Genomic DNA, 23,766 nt, shown 5'->3' with positions numbered 1-23,766 from the left:
AGAAAATATAGGAGAACTAGTGCTCTATTCTATGCAGTGCCTTCACTATGGGCAACTTAAAAGGACTCTGACTGTACAACTGTTGCTTAAAAACGGCCCAGATTTGCCTTATACAACTAGAATAAGATAAATACTGAGGATAAATTCTGTATATACCAAAGGTAGTTGTTTCTAAGAGTGATTGCTATACATATGAGAATATACTTGGACATTGCCGTTTCACTTGAGCAGAATACATTGCTGTAACTAAAAGCAGTTGCCTGAGGCAGCCCATGTATTTTATTGTAGCTAAGTATTTAAATTATCTCTCTTTGTCCAAGTTCTGAAAGAAACCACTCTTTAAGAGAGTGGTCTATGTCTGTACATCTCTCTCATTTTTTTTTAGGCTGGAAGAAGAAAATTTCACACTGTGTGTTCATTTCTCACAGAATACACGTTGAACAACCTGGTGCCATGGGACAAGGAACAGCTGAACAGGGTTTAATATGAGAATTAACTAGTTCTTTAAAGAAAAAACCTTGATTGCACTTAGGGCTCACTCTTGTCATCAAATTCATAGATGTAATTCCCACTGAAATGAATGGAAGTTGCAAGGGTGGGCAGAATTGAGCCCAGGAGGGAAAATTATGTTCTTAGCTACAGCAGAATATATCCGGGGGACTCCACTGACATTCCAATTTTCAACGGTGTAACTGAGAGAAAAATTTGGCCCTTTGTGTTCAAGGAAAAGAAAAAAGGAAATTGAGGGATGCAAGCATTTGGGAGAATAATTCCGTGGGCGGGGGGGATATTTCCATGTTCAGGTCACACAAACTATTTACTTTCTTTTATATTTAGCCTATTATTTAGTCTGTGATTTTAGAACTTCAAAGCAAACAATCAGTGAGCAAAGGATGGACCTTCCATCCTTTTGCAATTTGCCTAAACACCATGGAAGGAGAACGAAAAGTGCACAGCAGCCGATGGCAATGCTCTGGTAAACATCATTAGACACAGTGGAAAAGTCCATCAGTTCTTAGGAGAAGCAGCACCATATTCCCCGCCTCTCACATCACCTTTCCATCCCCCCAAAGCCCTGCTTGTTGAACCAACTTGCAATGGTCAATAACAAGTCTTTATTTTATGGCCAACGGATTGAGTTGCAATGGATAGAGCACTGGAATAGGACTCAGGAGATCTGGATTCTGTTCCTGGCTCGGTCACTGGACATCTGGGTGATCTTGTGCCTCCCTGTGTCTCAGTTCCTCACCTGACACTTGCATACGCTCTCTGAGTAACTAATAATAACTTAACAATGCAACTTACTTTGCGCAAAAGCTTCTTGCACGTCTCCTCCCACACCTGTCAGAGAGTCCTGAGGTGTATGGGTTGGGGTGGAGCAGGCAGACGCAGACCTGACTGGCATAGGAATAGGTCGGCTGATAGTGTGACTGGGTGACGATCGAGGGGAGCCTGCTCCTTGAGTCTGGAAAATAAGAACAAGTGGTTAAATAGGTCTTTACAAGAAAAAACACTCAGCGGTTGTCATCTTCATTCCATTCCTTAACTTGGCTGAGTGAAACCTCAGCTGGTATCATGCAGTTATGCAGAAAAATCGGGTAATATTAAGTCAGTTGATGGAAACCTATTGCACCCAACTTCTTGTTAGGAAACAGCTATGGCAACCCATGGTAAAGATGTAGTATGTAGGAAAGGTATATTAGAAGGTGATCCCGAAACATGGCAGGCTGGGTTGGATATAAAAATTTAAAGAAGATATTTCTTGTCTTTAAATCTAAGGTCTGGGACTTTTTTCCGTGAAAGAATTAACAGTGTTGGCAATATTCAGACATTCTTAGGAAGACAACTCTTGCAGTCTGTAGGAAGTGGAAGGATGCTGGCACTAAGACAACTTTCAGTCTGGTAAAGGAGTTGAAGCTACTCCTGGGGATGTAATATTTCCATGTTACCTAATCAAGTTCATGCTCATACACCTCAACCACTGTTACAAGAAGGCATCCATGCAATCAAGTTTTGGAATGTAAATTAAACCTATTAGTGAAATAAAATCTTACCTTCCCAACAAATAGTACAGATTTGTGCTTTTCTTCTTGATTTGTGAGCTATTTAGCCACCACTAAATCATTCACTATCAAATTGTTCACTCCACAGGATATACTCAGCCTCTCCCAAAGTACTGTTCAGACACGCAATTTAAATTCCTGTTATGGGTCCAGTGGATGGAAGTTAAGATGTTTTAACATCAGTCATATAAAATGTCATGCTGTTAGCACCTGAGAGTTAGTATCATTTAACTGAAATTCAGGCATAAGTTGAAGAACAATAATTTTTAAAAGTGGAGCTGTGTGAGTGATACCAGGGGACACAGTGAATTAATGCATTTTTCCTTTACTGCCTGACAGTTCCTGGGAATATATGTCAATATAAGAAAAACAACCAAACAAACCACACACTATTTAGCATTATTAGGAATTGGGGTTCAGCAGAGGCCTATGACTAAGATAACATGAGTGCCACTAAACAGGAACCAGTGCTCATGTGTGTTAATTTTCACTGAAAACTTACATTATCTCTAGTGAGATCCCCCTCCCTGCCCCCAATTTATTTGGGCTAGCACTAACAATCAATTAAAAAAAAATCAGTTGGATTCCTTAGCACCTTCAGTGCCATATACCTTCAATGTTCTGATGACTGTTTCCTCAGAGATGAAGATCAGATATTGCTAACTGCATGCCAAAAAAGGCAGCAACAACCATTTATAAAATTGGTCTACTTTTCTTCTTCTAGATTTGTAAGCCAACTTCTATTTTCTAGATTTTGGCCCTAATCACGCCTACCTTGCACCTACTGCAATAGGTCTGATCAGAAAAGAAGCAGCATTGTTATTGCCGGTTAATCTCCAACAAATTGATCAGGATACTTTTTTTTAAAGGGACATTGCAACTGCTGAAAAACAATGCTATGGAAGTTGACACTACAGTGAGCTTGGCAGAAGTTACCTGAGAGGTTTGAAGCAGGACTTTGCAAGGGAAAGTTACCTTTATGTGAGACACTCATTTCTGATAAGAGATGACAAGTATAATTTTAATATTTTCTTTCGGAGTGAAAACTTTTAGGACACTTAAATAATAGTGATGGGAAATCTGAACACATAGGGACCAACGCTCTCCTGCTTTCTGGCCCCTTCTGTCTCATTCTTGTAGTGCAAAAATAGCTGGATCTGGCCAGCTGAGAATTCTGCCAGACCAGGGGAGTTTTCAGCTGGTGCAGACTTGGCATAACCAGTCCCTGGGGACTGTTACCAGCTGGCAAAATTTAGAGTAGCCTGGTGGTTCTCTAAACTCCACTGGGGCCATGCCCAGAGCAGACTGGACAAAACACCAGAGAGCAGCGAACTGCCTCCCTGTTGCCTCCACTCCACCCATGCACTCTTAATTAGACACTGCAAAGTAGTATTTGTGGGCCTGCACTTATGCAGAACACCCCGTACTCCAAATGAGGGGATATAGGGAGATATAGTAAGCCCACTGCCACTCAGTTCCTTCTCAGCCACGAAGCCAGAGACTTCATAGCAAAGGGGAAGGAGAGTGAGAGGTGAAGCACCCATAAGGACAAAAGCATCATGAGTAATTCAAGTTACTATAAGGCAAGTTACCCCTCCTCCTTCTTCGAGCACATGTCCCTGTAGGTGCTTTACCACAGGAAGTAATTCCCAAAAAGTAATTCCCAAGCAGTAATTCACAGAGGAAGTGGGTACTGGGGAGGTAAATCAAGACACCGTTTGTAGAACTGCATCACCAGAGGAAGTGTCATCTCTAGAGGCAGGTAAGATGGCATAATGCTTGCCAAATGTATGACTAGAAGACCAAGTCACAGTCCTGCAGATTTCTGCTATCGAAATGTCTTTTAGTAGAGCCACAGATATGGATTCAACTCTAGTGGAATGTGCTGTCACTGTGTATCCAGTTCTTCCATAACAGTTCAAAATACAATCTGAAACTCACTGGTGGCTGGTACTGGTGGCTGCCTGTAATTTCCTCTTGGCATCTTATAAAACTGGTCATCAAACTGACTCCAAGGATGCCATTGGGAGGGATAGTGAATGGGTCCCTACTAGTCATAGTCCCTGGGACTGGCAGATTTTCTACAATCCTCCTCAGCAGAGGGACTCCTGGGAGCTGGATGGTACGGTACTGGGATGGATTCCTGTACCAAGATCTCAGAGTCTGATCATTTGTTTCCTAAGCTAAGTGCCTGAGGCATCATGACCAGTGAGGGGGCAGCTTTCAGTCTGCAGGTGCCTTGGCAGTACCACTGAGGGGGCTCTGACAGATCTATGGTACAACAGAGATTCAGGCCCATCTGAAACGATGGGAGCTTCAGATGACAGAAACCTGGAAGGAGCTGGAGGGCTGTGACAGCCTATAGTCGAGGCTTGAGTCACTACCAGAGGTGAAATTGTGGACCAGTGAGATGGAGACTGCTGCAGGACTGAAGCAAGGTCCTGTCTTACTTGAGTAAGAAGTCAGTACCGAGGGATGCAGAGTGGCCCTATGTGTATCATGGTGCCATGGAGGATCAGGCCGTGCTGCTGCATTAGATTGTCTGGTAGAGTGCTTATCCAGACAAGGCTTCTTACATGGGACCGACACTTTGGTACCAGACTAAGCTGGAGCCCCTACAGTGCTCTTTAAGGGATGGGAGGTCTCCTGAGTGTGGGTCTTTATGGGGTGATCTACCCTTATTCTTCATTTCTCTGGTGGGGTAGGTGTGCTTCTTCCTTTTTGAGGTCTTCATGTCCATGGTCACAGATGAACCTGGACGGGTGACTGAAATGGCCTGTGATGTTGAGGCCAATGAATAGGGGACTCCATTGGAGCTAGGGAACATTCCATTAAAAGAAGTTTTAGTTTAGCCTCCCTATCTCTTTTGGATCTGCCTTTAAATCCCAGACAGACCTTGCACTTTGAGGGGATTTGGGAGTTCCTCAAACATTACAGACAACTTGAATATTCATCACTGTGGGGAAAAGGCCTGTGGCAAATCTGGCAGAGTCTAAACACTGGGGTCTTAGGAATAACAAATTGTGCTCCAGCACAAACAAAGGTACAGAAGTAGAAGGTGGCAAACTCTCCTCCGGGAGCTCAAAAATAAAATAAAATAAATATCTAAAAACCAAAAATAATGAAGAAAGACTTTCACAAGGTGAAAGAAAGGTGGGAAGCTGAAACAGCTAACAGCAAAGGCTCTGTCTTGATCCACAGGTGGTCGAGAAAGGACTGAGTGGCAGCAGCCTGGTGCCTGCCTATATCCCCTTGCGTGGAGCATGGCGTGTTGTTCTGCTCAGGAGCACTACTTCGCAGTCTCTGATCAAGAGTGCATGCACATCTTACGGTGGAGCACTCATAGGGACATATACTCAAAGAAGAACTATACACTAGTGCTCAACATTTTTAAGTACATACACTTCTACCCCTTTATAATGCCACCTGTTATAACACGAATTCGTATATAACGCAGTAAAGCAGTGCTTGGGGGGGCAGGGCTGTGCACTCCAGCAGATCAATCAAGTTCGAAATAATGAGGTTTCACCTATAACACGGTAAGATTTTTTGGCTCCCCAGGACAGCGTTATATCGAGGTAGAGGTGTACTATAATTGCTATACTGATCTGGTATGCATGGTAAATAATGGACTGTTAACTGTAACTTTCACTTTCTGGAACAAGACCTTTGCAAGGCATGAGAAACTTTAGGTATTTGGGTTTTTTTTTCTTTTAACAATTTGGGTAATATTGGACAAAATCAACCCACTGAAAGTTAAACCCACAGAGACTGTATGGTTTAAAAGACTGCAGCTATTTTTTATATTCTACTTTGCTAGATCAAATTCGCCCAGAGCCGTGGCAACTGAATGTTGTTACCATTGGATGTCTGTCTAGTGGCATATGTGAAATGCGGTTAGTGGTCTTAGTCTAGTTCGCGAGAGACAGATGGTAAATGTCTGAAAAACTATGCTTAAAACTGACGCTAAGTGACTGACTTGCTTGTAGTCTCAGCATAAAAGCCAAGGACTGAACTTCTTTTAATCCCTAGTTAGACCCACAAGATCAGGACTGAGGCATGTTGACAGGGGAGTTTGTGGAAAGCTGCCACTATCACTGAGGTGACAGAAGGCTTCAGCCTTCATTTGTTAACTGATTGCAGCTGTCAGCATCCAAGTGCCTTTTATGAGACCTTCATGTACCTGATTTAGCTCATCATACTTAGATCAAAGTGATAAGGATTTTAATTATCCCTTGTTAGACTGGAAAATGGTTTGTTACCTAGTGTCATGCATAACTCAGTATAATAGATTTGAAGTGAACACTGTTTTTATTGAATCTGTAGTCCATTGCTCCCTCTGCTGGAGCTGAAACTAGCTCACATAGCACGAAAGTCTGCCCAGGAAAATACTATTACATTATAACATGACAACTAAGAAAACAATACATATGTGATCACTTCATTACCCTTCTGGGAGGAAGCGTCATTGCGGCAATATAGAAATGGAAAGTACATAAGCACTAGAAACTTATCTAGACCATTAATTCCAACGGAGTTACTCCAGCGATGAGTTTAGCCCTACATCTGTAAATAGCCTATGAAAGAGATCAATGGGGAACATTTTATGGAAATGATGAGAACTAGTGTAAATAAATAAATAATTAGCATAATCACCTGCCATTCTGATAAAAGGACCTAGGTATTACACTGTAGAAAGCAAAAACATATTGTCATATCCTCAACATATATTTTTATTAAACACAATAAAAACACTATTTTTGTAAGATGCTTTTTTTTAAAAAAAAAAACCCTGTTCACTTTTAGGGCATCTAATTTACACAGAACAGCCATTAACTTTATTAGGCAAAATTAAAAAGCAATAGACCTACTTAGAGGGGTCTTCTGATAGGTCTTCCCCTCCAGACTACAATCAGCACTGTCTTGCTGCAACAGATTCATTCTCTGTCCCAAAATGTAGCAAAACTGTTAGTTTAACAAGGGTGAGCACCAGAAATAAACAAACTGGTGCATGGCCAACCCTCCTACCATAGCCAGTGCGCAGACTGTTTGTTGAAATTGAGGGGCTCAACGTTATTGTGTTACAATGAAATATTCCTCATTACACTCCCCTTTTAAATAGGATTGCTGTCTGGGCAGATCAGGTATATTTTTTAACTTAATAACCTCGACAGTGTCCATTTTAATTCTAGAAAAGGCTACAAAACAATTTAATTTTCCAAAAGTCAATACTGTTAATATAGACCAGGGGTCAGCAACCTTTCAGAAGTGGTGTGCCGAGTCTTCATTTATTCACATCAATTTAAGATTTCCCATGCCAGTAATATATTTTAATGTTTTTAGAAGGTCTCTTTCTAGAAATTTATAATATATAAACTAAACTATTGCTGTATGTAAAGTAAATAAGGTTTTTAAAATGTTTAAGAAGCTTCATTTAAAATTAAATTAAAATGCAGAGCCCCCCGGACCGGTGACCAAGACCCGGGCAGTATGAGTGCCACTGAAAATCAGCTTGCATGCAGCCTTCGGCCCACGTGCCATACGCTGCCTACCCCTGATATAGACTCTTGCACTGCTTTGAAAGTGAAGTTATTGTTCTGACTGGCACTTGGCTGCTGCTGCCAGTGCCATCTTTTGAAGATGTAAAACCAAGATCTGGACTGCTTGTGGACAGGAAAAGTCCCCTGGCACTTTCTGAATGACTAGAGACTCCAAATCCATTATCCAAGGTAAATTACAACTCAGGTAATTATATTTTGCTTACTGAACTTACCTTGGTAGTTTCAAATGGCTACGAATGGTGGTGGTGTTCTTCACTCCCTGTTCTAAGTTGTGGTGTACTATAGTTGTATATAGTTAAACAGTTGCTGCTTTTCACCCCTAAAGCAGCCTCATCTACGCTATGTCTACACTACAAGTTAAGGGCATGATTTCCAGATAGCATGGGCAGCGCTGGCACAGGCTAGCTGTCCGGAGTACGTACTCATGGGGTTCAGTCAGGTTTGTACTTGGGGTGGCTAGCCCATGCTGCCATTATCACTGCCCCCATTACCACAGCTTCACTGCTATTTTTAGGGTGCTAGCTCAGATGAGAGCTAGTGCATGTATGTCTGTGTGAACTGGGAATCACACTTCTAGTTCATAGCGTAGATGCAGCTTTACAGGAGTGAGAAAAAGATTCTATCAAGCCATTTTTTACTTCCCAGTGGGGACTGTGAGGTTTAACCGTGTAAAGTGCTTTGAAATGGTCAGATAAAACATGCTAAAGAAGTGCAACACATTATCATTATCCTCAGTCCAAGGCATGAGCACACATTTCAAGCAGAAGGAATAATATAAACAATGGAATCGTAGCCCCATCGAAGAGTTAGTGACACCTACAATAAGGTAAATAACTTACTCCCTGTTTCAGTTCTTCTTCCTAAAGAAAAATTGGATCACCAGAGTTAGATTAGCCAGGATTTAAGTGAAGAAGAGAAAAATAAATGCAAACTTGGGAACAAGGTTAGAAGTCCTGGATTAACTAATATGGCCTGGTGCACTTGGACAGAGCCCTGATCATTGGGGAAACCCTACACCCCAAAGAGCCCACAGGCAGAAAGGGGGCAAGGCGATGTGTCATGGGGGGCGGGTCCCTCTGCATGCTGTGGTGAGAGCCAATGGGTCAGAGCAGAGAGCTGGGTCAGCCCCATGAACAGGAACCACTTTAGGATGAGTGAGTGATGGGCTCACTCTCCAACAGCCCCTGGGGCCCTCGGCCCCCAGGGGCAGGACCTGACCTCCCACTCAGGGCCTCTCAGCCCTCAGGGACAGGACCCCACCTCCCTGGGGGTCAGGGAATGTTGGGGAGCCATCAATTACCATAGTCCCCAAAAACTTTCCAGATTGTCTCCAATGAAGCACTTTGGGGTCATACTCTATTTAGAGTGGCTAGTCATCCTCCCCATTCTAATTATAGTACAACTTTGTACCTGAAAAAATGCACTGAGGCTGACCACCCTCATAACTCAAGACAGAGCATGATCCTTGCACCAAAACTCAGTTCTAGACAACCATATTACTAATACTTCAGTGCAAAGGGCATCCGTACTGGAAGCTGTACATTCCACGCCAGTTCCTCTCCTCCTCCCTGCCCATTCCCTTCCACAAAAGTTTGTGTTTTTCTTGAAGAAGGAAATATACGTCTAAAGTATCCCCAGCTGAAGGGAAAACTCCACCATTTTGAGGGGACTTATTTCCCTGCTGGGAGGGCCCATTTTCAATAGCGTGCTAGCTCTGTTGGGCCATGCACGATTTAAAGGGCCAGAAGTATAATGCACAGCTGAGGCCCCTTTTGCAAGTTGGGAAGGTAAAAAGGCATTTTCCAGCTTTCCTTTCTAGTCTTAGAAATACACTTGTATATTGGGGTCACTTGCTGGTGGATTCTCTACAGCTTGAGGGTTTCAAACCACAATTTGAAGACTTCAATAACTTAGACATAGGTTAGGGGTTTGTTATAGAAGTGGATGGGTAGGATTCTGTGGCCTGCTTTGTGCAGGAGGTCAGACTAGATGATCATACTGGTCCCTTCTGACCTATGAGTCTATGAGTCTATTGCTATTTGCATTTTTGAAATGGGATCCTTCAGGAAAGTGCTTTCTTTCTTTTAGTGTATTTTACACAGGATTTTTTTTCTTTTTTAGTGAACAGGAACAAGTACTGTTAAGAAGATCCTTCCAAAGTCCTATAGTCAGAGGGGCTGCGTTGTCAAATTGCTTCATCTGATAGAATGACTAATGAAAGGAACAAAGCTAAAGGAACTAGAAAAACTAGCTCGGTACCATCAGTCAGGATAGGAGGCTATACACTGTACAGTGTTGGCATAGCTATTTACCATTGGGGATTAATTATTTTGTTGCCTTCTGTACATCCACCTTTTCTATATTCAATATGTTTTCAGTGGAGCAAACTATAAATAAACCAGAAACCGAACATGTCTTGAAAACCTTTGTTGTAATGATCTTTGTATGGCTGCTCCAGAACCTGATCGACCAGCATTGCTGGATCTCTTCTCACTAACTAGCAAGGTAGTACTGCACCACAGTGGGCTTTGTTTGCATATTCAAGTGAATTTCAATTATTTGTCAGTAATACTTAGTCTACTACACTGCTTTTAAGTGTTGTCCAATTCATTTAGTGATAGTATGACAACAAAGATATGGTGTTAATACAGGAACTGTATCATGTGGGTACATTATTGATCCTGAAAACCTATGTATTAGAGTGGCAAAAGCTAAGAGAGAAAATTGATGGGAAACAAAGCTTTTGTAGGAGGAAATATTCAAGTTCTGTAGTATTTTATTAATATAATGAATCTCTCTTTCCTATGTGACACTACTTGACTGGCCCCTGTCCATTTCCTTTGACTTTCAAGTGGAGCACCTTACCTTCAGTAGTTTCATGAGGCCTTCCAACTGTACCATCAGCTCTCTCCGACTTTCCTGGAGAGCAGACATCCTCTGTTCGAGCTCATCCTTCCGCTGTCTGAAAAATAAGTTAGGATCAGAGCTAATACTTCACAGAGTCAGCTTTACAATTTCTGAACTGTCATTTTTTCAGGTCAACTGTGGAGAGTATGTTAGGCTACTGCAAAGTGAACACATGCGTTGAATTTAATATAATGCCCAGAAATCAGGGGAGATTGAGAAACTAGGAAGTTCCTTGAAGTTAAGAATGTACAAAGGGCTCAATATGCTGATTGGGGTAAAGTAAGTACTGACATTCTCTCCCCAAACACCAAATGAAGAAGAATTTTTCAGATTCACACACATAAGCTTACATTTGGAAGAATGTTAGGAGATTACTTCAGAACACGAGAGTCTGGCAGGATTATTGACACTGGACAAGTAGAGATGGGAAAGCCAAAGAGAATTCAGAAATTCAGCCAGAACAGCAGAGAGATGTGGCTTTTCAGAGGCTAGAGTTCAAGCTATTATATGTTTTCAGTTTTAAGTCTTTTGAAAATAGCTTTCGATGCTGCAAGCCAAATTCTATGCTCATTTGTGACCATGTAAATCCTGAGTAACTCCATGCATGTTGGTGAGGTTACTCCAGCCTTAAGCCCATGTAAAATGGAGCAGATTTTGATTCTGTACAAGTACAACTTATGGTTATCTAAGCAGGAGAATTTGGTATAATTCTGCCTTCAACTATACAAGTCCAACTCTCACTGACGGCTGTGGGAGTTACACCCATATAACAGAGGGTTGAATCAGGCCTATGCGATATACATAATCAGATTTGGGGAGGTCACTATCATATTTAACCTGGAGCTGCTGCCCCCTGAAAATTACAATATTATTGATAATATTTTTAAAAGTCATGTTTTAGATTAGGTGAGATTTTATACATTCTTTCTACTATATTTTTATATCATATCTATATATATAAAACATAATGAAAGATGGTATTTGATGCATCCTGTAATGCCTGTAAATTGGTGTTTTTGTTCTACTTCTCCAAAATTGAGGAAGGTAGAAGTCAGCAATATTAAATATATTTCCTGGCTATTAAAAGCCAGACTGTGAGCACTTTAACCACAATAAAGGAGTTACTCACACAAACAGCATCACTGACTTCTATGGGACTACTCACATGAGTTATTGCTCACCAATATGAGTAGATTTGGCCCTAACATACCAAGGCTTTGTTTATTCTTCTAGAAGACTCAAATATTTTCTACTTGAAATTTCCTGTGCTTAGATTTTCCCCTGAGTATCTAATGGTTGGAAAAGCTGTGAATTGCGGAAAGGGAAGTGGGTTTAAGAAATTACAAACAAAAACAAGAGAAGTCATCTACCCAATTCAGACTCGCATATCCTAGAAAAGGTCTCAGTGTTTACTCATGTTGTCTTTTAGATTCATTGCACAGGGAGAGAAGCATTACGCTATCACTTGACATACCACTTTTCATGTTCATTTCATCAACTGCACTCTGGAGCTGTGCTTAGAAATGAAGTTAATTCTATATTTTTGTAAATGCCAGCATATATATCCTATATCCTGTCATGAGAAGGTGGATTATATGCAAGTCCCATATTGAGGCATCTGAATAAATTAAACAGTGCCAACCCTAACTGGGCATGAGTTTTGGTGTGTAGGGAGAAGAACTTCCATTCTTAGTGAACTGATCTATATTTTCTGCTCTTTGTGCTATTTTGTAGATTGTAAGGGCTACATTTTCATAATTCATTGCTTCAGGAACACCTGCATTGCAGTTAACTGTGTTTGTATGCATATTTTATGGGCACACCTCAGGATATATGTCTACACTAAACTTTTTATACCTAGAGTTGGTTGATTGCCAGTTATCTTGAGTTACTTTTGTGCAGGCTAATGCAATTACTCCCCACATGGTACTGCCAGTTAATAAGCTGGGGAGGGTCCATGCTGGCATTTACAAAAGTGTTAAGCACCTCAAGTAACTGGCAATCAATTAACTCCAGATAAAAGAAATCTAGTGCAGACATTTCCTCAGTTTTGAAACTTTATCCTCACAATTTACTAATAGACAGAAATAAATGATTAAGGGTCAAATTCTGCTCTCATTTATACCAGCAGAAATTGAGAATTCCTCAAAACCAGAAAAGACTCTGATGCTAAATATTCTGGAGAATAGTTTCTTGAAAAATTGAGGGTCATGTAAAATTTAGCTGTGGGTAAACAGACAGGTGGCCAGAGATGTGTCTGAAGTGTGGAGATCAAATGCAAGAAGTATAAACATAAGGCAGAAAATCACTGCAAGGGATGTTAGATGTGTTCTACAGATCTGCAAAACTCCAACATTTCTTGATGTTATAAGACTCAAATTGTCCTACACTATAATTGCTCCAAGTTCTGAAGTCAATGGGCTACATCCCTAGTTGGAGTAAATCACTGTGGCTCCACTGACTATCTTGCAGTTTGCTGATTTATACTAGCTAAAGGTCTCACCCAATATCTTGTTTAATGTACAGGAATTTGGGATTTTGCCAAAATTGCATGAACAGTTAAAGGAAACCCTTTTTACTCTTAACTGATAAGCATTAATCTGGACACATGCGAAGCAGTACTGACACACAGATTTAAAGTTATCTGATTACTCTGACACAATATATGAAAACAGGAAAGATATCTCAGTTGACAGAACCCAGTATTGGTGCCTTAAGGCCACCCAGTGTCAGGAAATTTAAACTAGGCTATTATGTTTTTAATCTTGCTGCAAAATTCAATAGAATTAATCTGCTAGTTCTACATCAATCTCTGGATTTAAAAAAAAATTAAAATGAACTTGATTTGTCAACTGAATAGGACATTAATATTCAGTAATATTTACTAATAATGTAAACATGTTTACAATAGATTTTAGTCATGATGCACAGGAGCTACATGAATAGTCTATTCTGTGATGTGTATTTTGATGACATTCAATTCTTATTTCTGAAGCTGGTGCTGAATGTCACTTGCCCAGTAGCAGAAGGTAATTCTCTATGCTACTGCACTAGGTATCTAGAGTCATTAAAGAGGCAAATCAGTCATAAGAAGAAAGCATTTCTGTTTCCAACTAGTTTATCTTAAGATCATATTGCAAATGTAATTATTAGCAAAACAAAGATTTATTTTTAGGGGAAAAGAGGCTAAAAATTAAAATCATATAGCATTTGTAAACAAAGATTTTTCTGCACAGTTTCAGCCTAAGACTTCCTTCAGATATCAGGTGGCTGTCTAATGGTACCAGCAACAGGTTCTTGCATGAAAGAAAGCTGCAAAGAAGTCCTCTCTTATCTTGTGGGCTCTAAAATCTACTCTATTGAAAAGTTAATATGAAAGTTTTAACTGGAGAGGAAGCATTTATACACATTCTATTCTCTGTATACAGCAACTAATTTTAAATTATTCTGATCTGATGTTCAGTCTGGCTCTCACGCTGCTCTTCAGGACTGGTACATTCACTTTGGATGGCGTTTATACTGAAGCTGACCACTATGACAATCTGGTCAACTGTCCTTGTAGCTGAAACAGCCAAGAGTTTCTCGGTTGTTGAAGCAAAAATGATCAATAGAACCTTGCAAAAGGGCCATTCCATTCCTAGCTCTCACACTATAGGATGCTCCATGCTCTAAGGGACTCTGAGGATCTGTTCCAAAAGGTGTTTTTTTTTGGCAGAAGTATTTGTTCTGAAATAGCATTGTTTTCCCCCCACATGATTATGATAAGGTGTTATTTATACATATTGGCGCAAGACACGGTTCCTGTTCCCAAAGAGCTTACAACCGAAATACCTGATCTGGCATCACTTACACACATGCTTAATTTTAGGCACATGAGTAGTAAACAGGACTACTCACATGTGGAAATTTTAAGCATATACTTCACTGTGTTCACAGTCAGGGCCTATACTGAATCTAAATTAAATAGAAACAAAATTACACTGTTCATTAAAAAAAAGAAAAAAGAACAAAAAAAAGAACAAAGAACAGGAATATTTTATGTGTTTACCCTTATCTACACAAATCTGTTTCCAGGAATTCTTAATGGCATATACACCTACCTCAGGAGTCGGAGCTCTGCAAGGAGAGTGGGGTTCTGTTGTGCCTTCTCTGGTGTGGGCTGAGATGCCTGCTCATGTTCAAGCCGCAGCCTCTGAATCTCCTGTAAGATTTCTCTTGGGGGAGGATAGCAAGTAAAAGACTAAAGGTCAGTGCATTTCTGTAGAACCAGCCTAGAACATCACTATTAGAATAAGGACTTTTAGCTCTGAATCAAAGATATCATGAGTAGGCTCCAAACACCAGAACATCTCAGCTTTAGTGAAACAGTCATCACTGGAACAGGTTTGCTGATGTTTGCTATAGTCATAGAAAGAGAGCATTTCTGCAAGACCTTCATAAAACAGACCATAAAACTAGAGCCCGAATTTCAGATGCCCTCTGTGGAAAGCAGGGACATAGATCCTGTGTGGCTCAACTAATGAATTCCTCACCCTCATTCCAGGGCCGGTGCAAGGATGTTTCACATCCTAGGTGAAACTTTCACTTTGCACCCTCCCCCGTCCCCAAGCCCCTGCCCTGAGCACCCCCCCTGCAGCAGCTCCCCCCCTCTGCCCTGAGGCGCCCCCTCCTGTGGCTGCTCGCCATCCCCCACCCTCGGCCCTGATGCACCCCCTCCCACCCCAGCTCACCCCTGTTCTGCGCATGAGCACACCATTGTGGCTTCTCTTCTTCCGCCTCCCAGCCTTGCGGCACCTAAGCTGATTGGCACCGCAAGCCTGGGAGCTGGGATAAGTGAAGCAGCCATGGCATGCTTGGGGAGGAGGCGGGGCAGGGGTGAGCTGGGGCGAGGAGTTCCCCGGCGTGCCACCCACCCTTTACTTGCTGCAGGTGTCCCTCCCTGCGCTCCCCTCCCCCAGCTCCCTCCACCTAAATGCCGGCGGCAACTGGGGCAGCCGAAGAGCCAGCCGCTGCGGTCACTGCCAAAGAAAATGGCACGCCCCAAATCCTAGTGTCCTAGGCGACCGCCTAGGTCGCCTAAATGGTTACACCGGCCCTGCCTCATTCTCTCGTGAATATTCTGTGCTCCACATTAAATCAATAGAAACTAGAATAATATCTGTCCTGTCTTCTACATCAATCAAGCACACACCGTTTTAACTTTTAAAAATGCTTTTAATTTAGCTATGGATCTGAGAGACAGCAGCTCTTCAGGGAAAGTACATTTAATAGGATTTACTAGAATGGAATCGATGTATAAGAGTGCTAACAGAGATGCAGAGCTTTGCTGAAGAAGGGTGAAACTTATTGATGTTAGTGAAAGACTCTTTCTTCATTACATTTTGGTGGGCATCAGATCCAGTACTCAGAAAGCAGACCTGAGCTATGAAAGATAAATTAACACTAGAGCTGGTGGAATTATACTACAGTGACAGAAGGTATAGCAGAAGTCTGTGGTAGAAAGGCATCTGGTTTTGGCCAGTCCTTATCTACCCAACAGTAAAAGCAGAGAACACAGAACAAAGCTCTGCATGACAACATAAGTTACTGTTCAGTGATTGTGGGTCTGACATATAGGGCCAGATACTCAACTGGTGTAAATCAATGTAGCTCCACTAAAATCAATGAAACTAGGCTGACTTACTCCAATTGCGTATCTGGCCCCTAATTCCAGACTTCCCATTGCCTGTCCCCCAATTTCAGCTATGTCTGTATCAAACCCTAATTTTCTGCTCATCTTTTTACAATCAGCGCTTCTTTTATTTATCACACACAGATTGTGTTTTGGAGATTTTTATTTTCTTCTCTAGAAACAGAAACAGGGCACCAAAGATTTTCTGGTTTTAGAATCAGAATGGGATTTTTATTTTTAACTCTCTGCAAGGGTAACTGCAAACAGTAAAAATATTCACAACTACCCCGCAGCATGTAACCGTGTACTTTTCAAAACACAGGCTGATTCTGTAATGCCTTAAGAGTGGCTCCCCACAATTTTGCCACAGGTATATTGGTACTGGCTATGTAGGCAACCAGTCTCCCATCCTGATAAATAGACAGATCTAGATCTAGAGAGAGCACATAGACAAAAACAAGTGAGAAGAAATGTTAAAAACAAACAGACGTACATTGTGTGCAGTACTAAACAAAGGCAGGCATTTTCTGGAGACTCTTACCGGTTCTTATTTTCAAGCTCTGCAATCAGTTGTCTTTGTTGCTTATTTGCATCAATGGTGAAAGAGATATCTGAGGCACCTCTCTGCTGACCCTGCTGCTGCTGCTGCTGCTGCGAGAGCGAGAGAGAGAGTTTGGCTGCATTATGAAAAATGTCCACGCACTCATCTGCACCTAGAAGTGTGATCAATGGTTGTTCAATGAAATCTGCTTGCCGATAGCATCATGTTAGACTTGTCAGCCCAGATCCTCAAAGGTATTATTTAGACACTCCGGAGCCTAAATGCCATTGAGAACCTGGGCCCTCTACACTACAATAAATAAATGAATAAATAAAATAAAACTAAACAAGTATCCTTATTATGTCATGTTCCACCAATGGTGCAACAGCACAATTTAGTAACAGCAGTGTAATCAGTAAGATAGACAATGCTTGAATGTTTACCACCATGTCATTCCAACTTGTTCCAAGGAGCTTTCCAGGAAACACTGATAAAAATGCCTGATCCCATCTGCAGCAGTGGCTTCACACCGATGAAGCTGCACTGTTACTGGCAGTTGCTATAATACAGCTCCTAATTATTATGCTGTAGACAAAGCTACTGAGATTTGCAACATGAGAAAAAAGGAATTTCCACTCAAACAAAAACCAAGACAAATATTCATTCCACTTCACCTTTAAATAAAGGAAAAGACATTTGCTTTCCACTTGTCCCAAGAACCTTTAATTCCTTGAAAGCACAGCAGATTTCTCCATGTTAAATCCTCATTTATCATCCACTTTTCATTCAGGCTGTAGTTCAGTGCATGGTTTACGTGACTGAATCTCTGATACACCTTCTACTGACATGTCAGAAGAGCTGTTCTATAGCATTTAATATACAACAGAACCATTTTTCAATTAGGGGATTTCAAACCCATCTCACTACAGATTTGTTGGAGTACTCATAGACTCAAGGGTCAGAAGGCACCAATATGATCATCTAATCTGATCTCCTGTACAAAGCAGGCCACAGAATCCTACCCATCCACTTCTATAACAAATCCCTAACCTATGTCTGAGTTATTGAAGTCTTCCAATTGTGGTTTGAAGACCTCAAGCTGCAGAGAATCCCAATTGCCAAAATTAAGCTATCCATCATACCATCCCTTCCATAAACTTATCAAGCTTAGTCTTAAAGCCAGATATGTCTTTTGCCCCACTACTCCCCTTGGAAGGCTGTTCCAGAACTTCACTCCTCTAATGGTTAGAAACCTTCGTCTAATTTCAAGTCTAAACTTCCTAGTGTCCAGTTTATATACCCATTTGTTCTTGTGTCTACATTGGTACTAAGCTTAAATAATTCCTCTCCCTCCCTAATATTAATCCCTCTGATATATTTATAAAGAGCAAGCATATCCCCCTCAACCTTCTTTTGGTTAGGCTAAACAAGCCAAGCTCTTTGAGTCTCCTTTCATAAGGCAGGTTTTCCATTCCTCGGATCATCCTAGTAGCCCGTCTCTGAACCTGTTCCAGTTTGAATTCATCCTTCTTAAACATGGGAGACCAGAACTGCACACAGTATTCCAGATGAGGTCTCACCAGTGCCTTATATAACGGTACTAACACCTCCTTATCTTTGCTGGAAATACCTCGCCTGATGCATCCTAAAACTGCATTAGCTTTTTTAACGGCCATATCACATTGGTGGCTCATAGTCATCCTGTGATCAACCAATACTCCAAGGTCCTTCTCCTCCTCTGTTGCTTCCAACTGATGTGTCCCCAATTTATAACTAAAATTCTTATTATTAATCCCTAAATGCATGACCTTGCACTTTTCACTATTAAATTTCATCCTATTACTATTACTCCAGTTTACAAGGTCATCCAGATCTTCCTGTATGATATCCCGGTCCTTCTCTGTGTTAGCAATACCTCCCAGCTTTGTGTCATCCGCAAACTTTATTAGCACATTCCCGCTTTTTGTGCCAAGGTCAGTAATAAAAAGGTTAAATAAGATTGGTCCCAAAACTGATCCTGAGGAACTCCACTAGTAACCTCCTTCCAGCCTGACAGTTCACCCTTCAGTACGACCCGTTGTAGTCTCCCCTTTAACCAGTTCCTTATCCACCTTTCAATTTTCATATTGATCCCCATCTTTTCCAATTTAACTAATAATTCCCATGTGGAACCGTGTCAAATGCCTTACTGAAATCGAGGTAAATTAGATCTACTGCATTCCTTTGTCTAAATAATCTGTCACCTTCTCAAAGAAGGAGATCAGGTTGGTTTGGCACGATCTACCTTTTGTAAAACCATGTTGTAATTTGTCCCAATTACCATTGACCTCAATGTCCTTAACTACTTTCTCCTTCAAAAATTTTTCCAAGACCTTACATACTACAGATGTCAAACTAACAGGCCTATAGTTACTCGGATCACTTTTTTTCCCCTTTCTTAAAGATAGGAACTATGTTAGCAATTCTCCAGTCGTACGGTACAACCCCTGAGTTTACCGATTCATTAAAAATTCTTGCTAATGGGCTTGCAATTTTCATGTGCCAGTTCCTTTAATATTCTTGGATGAAGATTATCTGGGCCCTCCGATTTTGTCCCATTAAGCTGTTCAAGTTTGGCTTCTACCTCAGATGTGGTAATATCTACCTCCATATCCTCATTCCCATTTGTCATCCTTCCATTATCCCTAAGCTCCTCATTAGCCTTATTAAAGACTGAGGCAAAGTATTTATTTAGATATTGGGCCATGCCTAGGTTATCCTTAACCTCCATTCCATCCTCAGTGTTAGCGGTCCCACTTCTTCTTTCTTTGTTTTCTTCTTATTTATATGGCTATAGAACCTTTTACTATTGGTTTTAATTCCCTTTGCAAGGTCCAACTCTACATGGCTTTTAGCCTTTCTCACTTTATCCCTACATGTTCTGACCTCACTAAGGTAGCTTTCCTTGCTAATCCCACCCATCTTCCACTCCTTGTAGGCTTTCTGCTTTTTCTTAATCACCTCTCTGAGATGCTTGCTCATCCAGCTTGGTCTACAACTCCTGCCTATTTTTTTTCCCCTTTCTTGGGATGCAGGCTTCTGATAGTTTCTGCAGCTTCGACTTAAAGTAATTCCAGGCCTCCTCCGCATTTAGATCCACAGTTCTTCAGTCCAATCCACTTCCCTAACTAATTTCCTTAATTCTTTAAAGTTAGCCCTTTTGAAGTCAAAAACCCTAGTCCCAGATCTATTTTTGTTTATCCTTCCATCTAGTTTGAACTGAATTAGCTCATGATCACTCGAACCAAGGTTGTCCCCTACAACCATTTCTTCTATGAGGTCCTCACTACTCACCAAAACCAAATCTAAAATGGCATCCCCTCTTGTTGGTTCTTCAACTACTTGGTGAAGAGAATCATCAGCTATCACATCAGAAAAATCTGAGCCCTATTATTCTTACTAGCACTTGTCCTCCAGTCTATATCTGGGAAGTTAAAGTCTCCCATGATCACACAATTCCATTAGTGTTTACTTCATTAAAAACATTAAAGAGGTCTCTATCCATATCCAAATCAGATCCCGCGGGTCTGTAGCACACCCCAAGCACTATCTCAGGGGAGGCTCTAGTAGCTTTCTTTCCCATGTGATTTTTGCCCAGACAGACTCTGTCTTATCCATTCCATCACTTCTTATTTCTTTACAGTTAACCTCATCATTGATTACATACAATGCTACTCTCGCACATAGCCTTCAATACCTGTACTCCAGTCATGACTACTATTCCACCATGTTTCTGTTATCCCTATAATATCTGGTTTCACTTCCTGTACCAGTAGCTCTAGTTCCTCCATTTTGTTACCTAGGCTCCTCGCATTAGTTTGGCTTCACTGACATTCTTTACCTGGTTAGGCACAGACATTCTACCACCACTCCCTTTGTTGTGTTTGCCAGCAATAACCAAAAGTCACTGTGTTTATTAAAAATATTTTCTACGGTGATGCAGTGCAGGGATTAATACAACCATTGGAAGTATCCTAATTAAGAAAGACATCCAAGTAATTGTTTTGTCCTTCATGGTGTACAGATAAAGATTTAAAAGTTGATCATCTGAGTTAGTGCCCTCAGCTGCTGCAAAGGGGACTGTCTCTCACTTTAAGAATGATCTGAAGTGTAACCTTAACACATGGGGCCTAATCTTGAGCATCTCTTCTACAGTACTTGGCAGATTTAGCCCTCAAAAAGGAAATATATTCCTCTTCTTGCTCAACTCCATTCCACTTAATGCCTAGGGAAAACACATTTCTGGTTTTAGTTACTTACTTAATTTTAAAACTTTAGTTTTAGTTACCTGGATACTTTCCCACTAATATTCTATACATCAAGGAAAACTGCAGCACATCCAAAAAGGAGACCTAACAAATGCACTGATATACTGTACAGTTGAGACAGAAATAACTGGGCCCTTTAGTCCTGCATGTCCAGCCTTAGCAACGTGTCTCATAGGTTTTTTATCTTCCATTTGGCTGCTAAAGGTGCGCTTCAGAATTTGTAGCTGCCACATTTGTTCTGAGAGCTACTGTTCACAGAAGGCCTTTCTTTGCTTTTTCCTTTGTAATATATATTTAAAAGACATAGCAAAATGTGGTATATTGGTGGGGAGGGGAAAGTTTAGCATATCCATCCAAACCGCATCTTTCTTGTGTGTGTATACTGTGGCTCCATAGGGATTCAAAGCACAAAGATGCCATGATGATAGGTGTTGTACAGAAAACTCAGACAGAGAGCTACAGATGACATTTCAGTCTTCCAGAAGGGTTTCCATCCACACACGTAATTAGTAGGGCATTTTGGTTACCTAAAGAATTACCATCCTTAAACAATAAGATGAACCAGCTACAGATGAGAGGTTGCCTTAAATCTGAGTGGAGCTGCATTTTGAATCCGACAGTGACTGATTGCCAGGCAACGGATAGTGAGATGATCAGACTGTGTGCATTCCTTCCTGCTGCCCCCACTCCTTCAATGTTGTGAAGTTTTATATGACAGATGGCAAAAAAACATGGGCCAAATTCATCGCCACAGCAGCTCAACTGCCTTCACCTGATTTGAATTTGGCCCACAGTTTTAACATGAGCAACCTTGCCTTATTTGGCTCCTTCAGCTGACCCCATAGTATATATCTCAAGAGTGAAAATGTGCTTCCTGACGTTCTGCACAGAGCTACTTTTCATTTAACCTTCATTTATGCTTCTTTGGTCTATCAAATGCACTGAGATGGAAAAAAGTAACTGGGCTGACCTTATTTATGCCATTTAAGATTTTATACACTTCAATTAGGTTCCTGCTTCAATGTCTTTTAATTTTGAATATAGTAAGTTTTTAGCCTGTCATCCCCTTCTATCCTGTGATTCACAGAGTAGTATAATCATTGCTCTGAAATGAAAATGAGAGCCAAGGCTAATGCAATGGGCCATTACAGTCATCCTGTCCAAGATCACTAATTAAAATACTCAGCACTTAAGGCTCTGGTGTTTGAGCTAAGGAATGAAATAAATTCACCACCTCAGTTTTTACCTTTAAGAAGTAAATCACTAACCTATAACCAATGTTAATCTAGGCAATATTTTCCAATCCAGTTTGAGTTCAGGGGGTCCCAAATTGTCTTCCTGGTTTTGGATTTGGAGATGGTAGAATAGTGGTGGGTGAGGGCAGTCAGTTAGTTTCCTTAGTCTGAATTGTTTAAACATCACCAGGTTAAATATATACTCTACATGGTTAACGTAGCTGCAAGAAAGCATTCTTGTTCTTTATTACATAACAATATCTTCCAATAAAATAATCTGTGAACCATCAAGGTTGTCAGATATAAATTTTCTGATTGTGACAAGCCCTTGCTCTTCAGAAACAAGAGCAAAAGGAAACTTTTACATTCCCCCAATTAAAACCACTTACTGATGCAGTAGTCTCTGCTGCCAGTCTCGCTGCATACCTGGCGATCAGTCTGTGCTCTTCATCTAGACGGCCTGCACTGTCAAGCAAGCTGCTCAGAGTTGGGGTGGGGGGAAAAGGAGAGAGGCATCAGTGTTCAGAAAGCACAATACAGTCATTTTATCATAGTGCTGTCCATCATTTTTCATTCCAGAATATACAAGAAAAATACCCAGAACTATATTCAAACATGGGTTTGGCTTCTAACAAATGCTACCCTTAATTAATAACTTACCCTGCTTTGCACATAGGCAGTGACAGGAGGTGAGAAGGCTCAGTTCACCCTGGGTTACGCTGGCTGGTGCATGCATAACCCAGGTGTCTCCTGGCAGAAAGTCTGGGTGAACTGAGCCATGGTGGCATAAAGGGCTCATCTGACTCCACTGAGGGGGAGGGCAGATATGCAGCTGGCCAGCATATAAGCTTCCTCCCTAAGGTGGAACCTCCGAAATGTTTCTACATTCCAAAGGTGTGAATCCCTCCTAGGGTCCAGTAGCGCCTGTTGATGCAAGAGAGTGAAATCTGCAGAGCCCAGTCAAGTCCAGGGTCACTGAACAGTGTATGATTTTTATATATGAACTTCGCTGAATCATCTAGAAACATAGCAGGTTTCAGCCTCTTCTCTCAGTTTCTGATACTTTGGAGGTAAATTTTCAGATCCCCATCATGCGGGGACAAGCCATTGCCCCACAACTTCTATTGATTTTAAAATTAATAAAATCCTGCTACCTCTTACAACTATATTAGCCACTACATTTTCAGAAAGAGTTTACTTTGGTCCCTCATTCAGAATATTAACAAAGATTTGTTATTAGGAAAAAAATATAAAAAAAATTACTGCTTATATTGTAGAATCACTTTAAAATATCTCAACTGTTTACATTTCTTATTCTAGGGCCTTGTCTACACTACGTGTTTAAACTGATTTTAGCAGCATTAAACCAATTTAACGCTGTACCCATCCACACTATGAGGCCCTTTATATCGATATAAAGGGCTCTTTAAATTGGTTTCTGTACTCCTCCCCAACGAGAGGAATAGCGCTAAAATCGGTAT

General features: G+C 41.0%; 1 protein-coding gene across 19 annotated transcripts in view; it reads right to left on the bottom strand.

Moving 5' to 3' along the window:
• DTNA (dystrobrevin alpha) overlaps positions 1 to 23,766 on the bottom strand; it is a 319,437-nt gene that overhangs the window by 18,856 nt on the left and 276,815 nt on the right. For 11 of the 19 annotated variants that reach the window (XM_075062987.1, XM_075062989.1, XM_075062992.1 and 8 more), the window contains 6 exons: positions 22,675 to 22,762; positions 16,744 to 16,847; positions 14,632 to 14,745; positions 10,490 to 10,586; positions 8,464 to 8,484; positions 1,306 to 1,465 (listed from right to left, as the gene is read on the bottom strand). In XM_075062987.1, the coding sequence (XP_074919088.1) occupies positions 1,306 to 1,465; positions 8,464 to 8,484; positions 10,490 to 10,586; positions 14,632 to 14,745; positions 16,744 to 16,847; positions 22,675 to 22,762 (584 nt within the window). The remainder of the gene's footprint in view (positions 1 to 1,305; positions 1,466 to 8,463; positions 8,485 to 10,489; positions 10,587 to 14,631; positions 14,746 to 16,743; positions 16,848 to 22,674; positions 22,763 to 23,766) is intronic. The other 8 variants (XM_075062988.1, XM_075062997.1, XM_075062995.1 and 5 more) reach the window with 2 other exon arrangements.

The sequence above is a fragment of the Chelonoidis abingdonii genome, chromosome 2 (assembly GCF_003597395.2).
Source record: "Chelonoidis abingdonii isolate Lonesome George chromosome 2, CheloAbing_2.0, whole genome shotgun sequence".
In the NCBI taxonomy this organism is placed as follows: Eukaryota; Metazoa; Chordata; order Testudines; family Testudinidae; genus Chelonoidis; species Chelonoidis abingdonii.
This window is presented reverse-complemented; position numbering and strand designations above follow the sequence as displayed.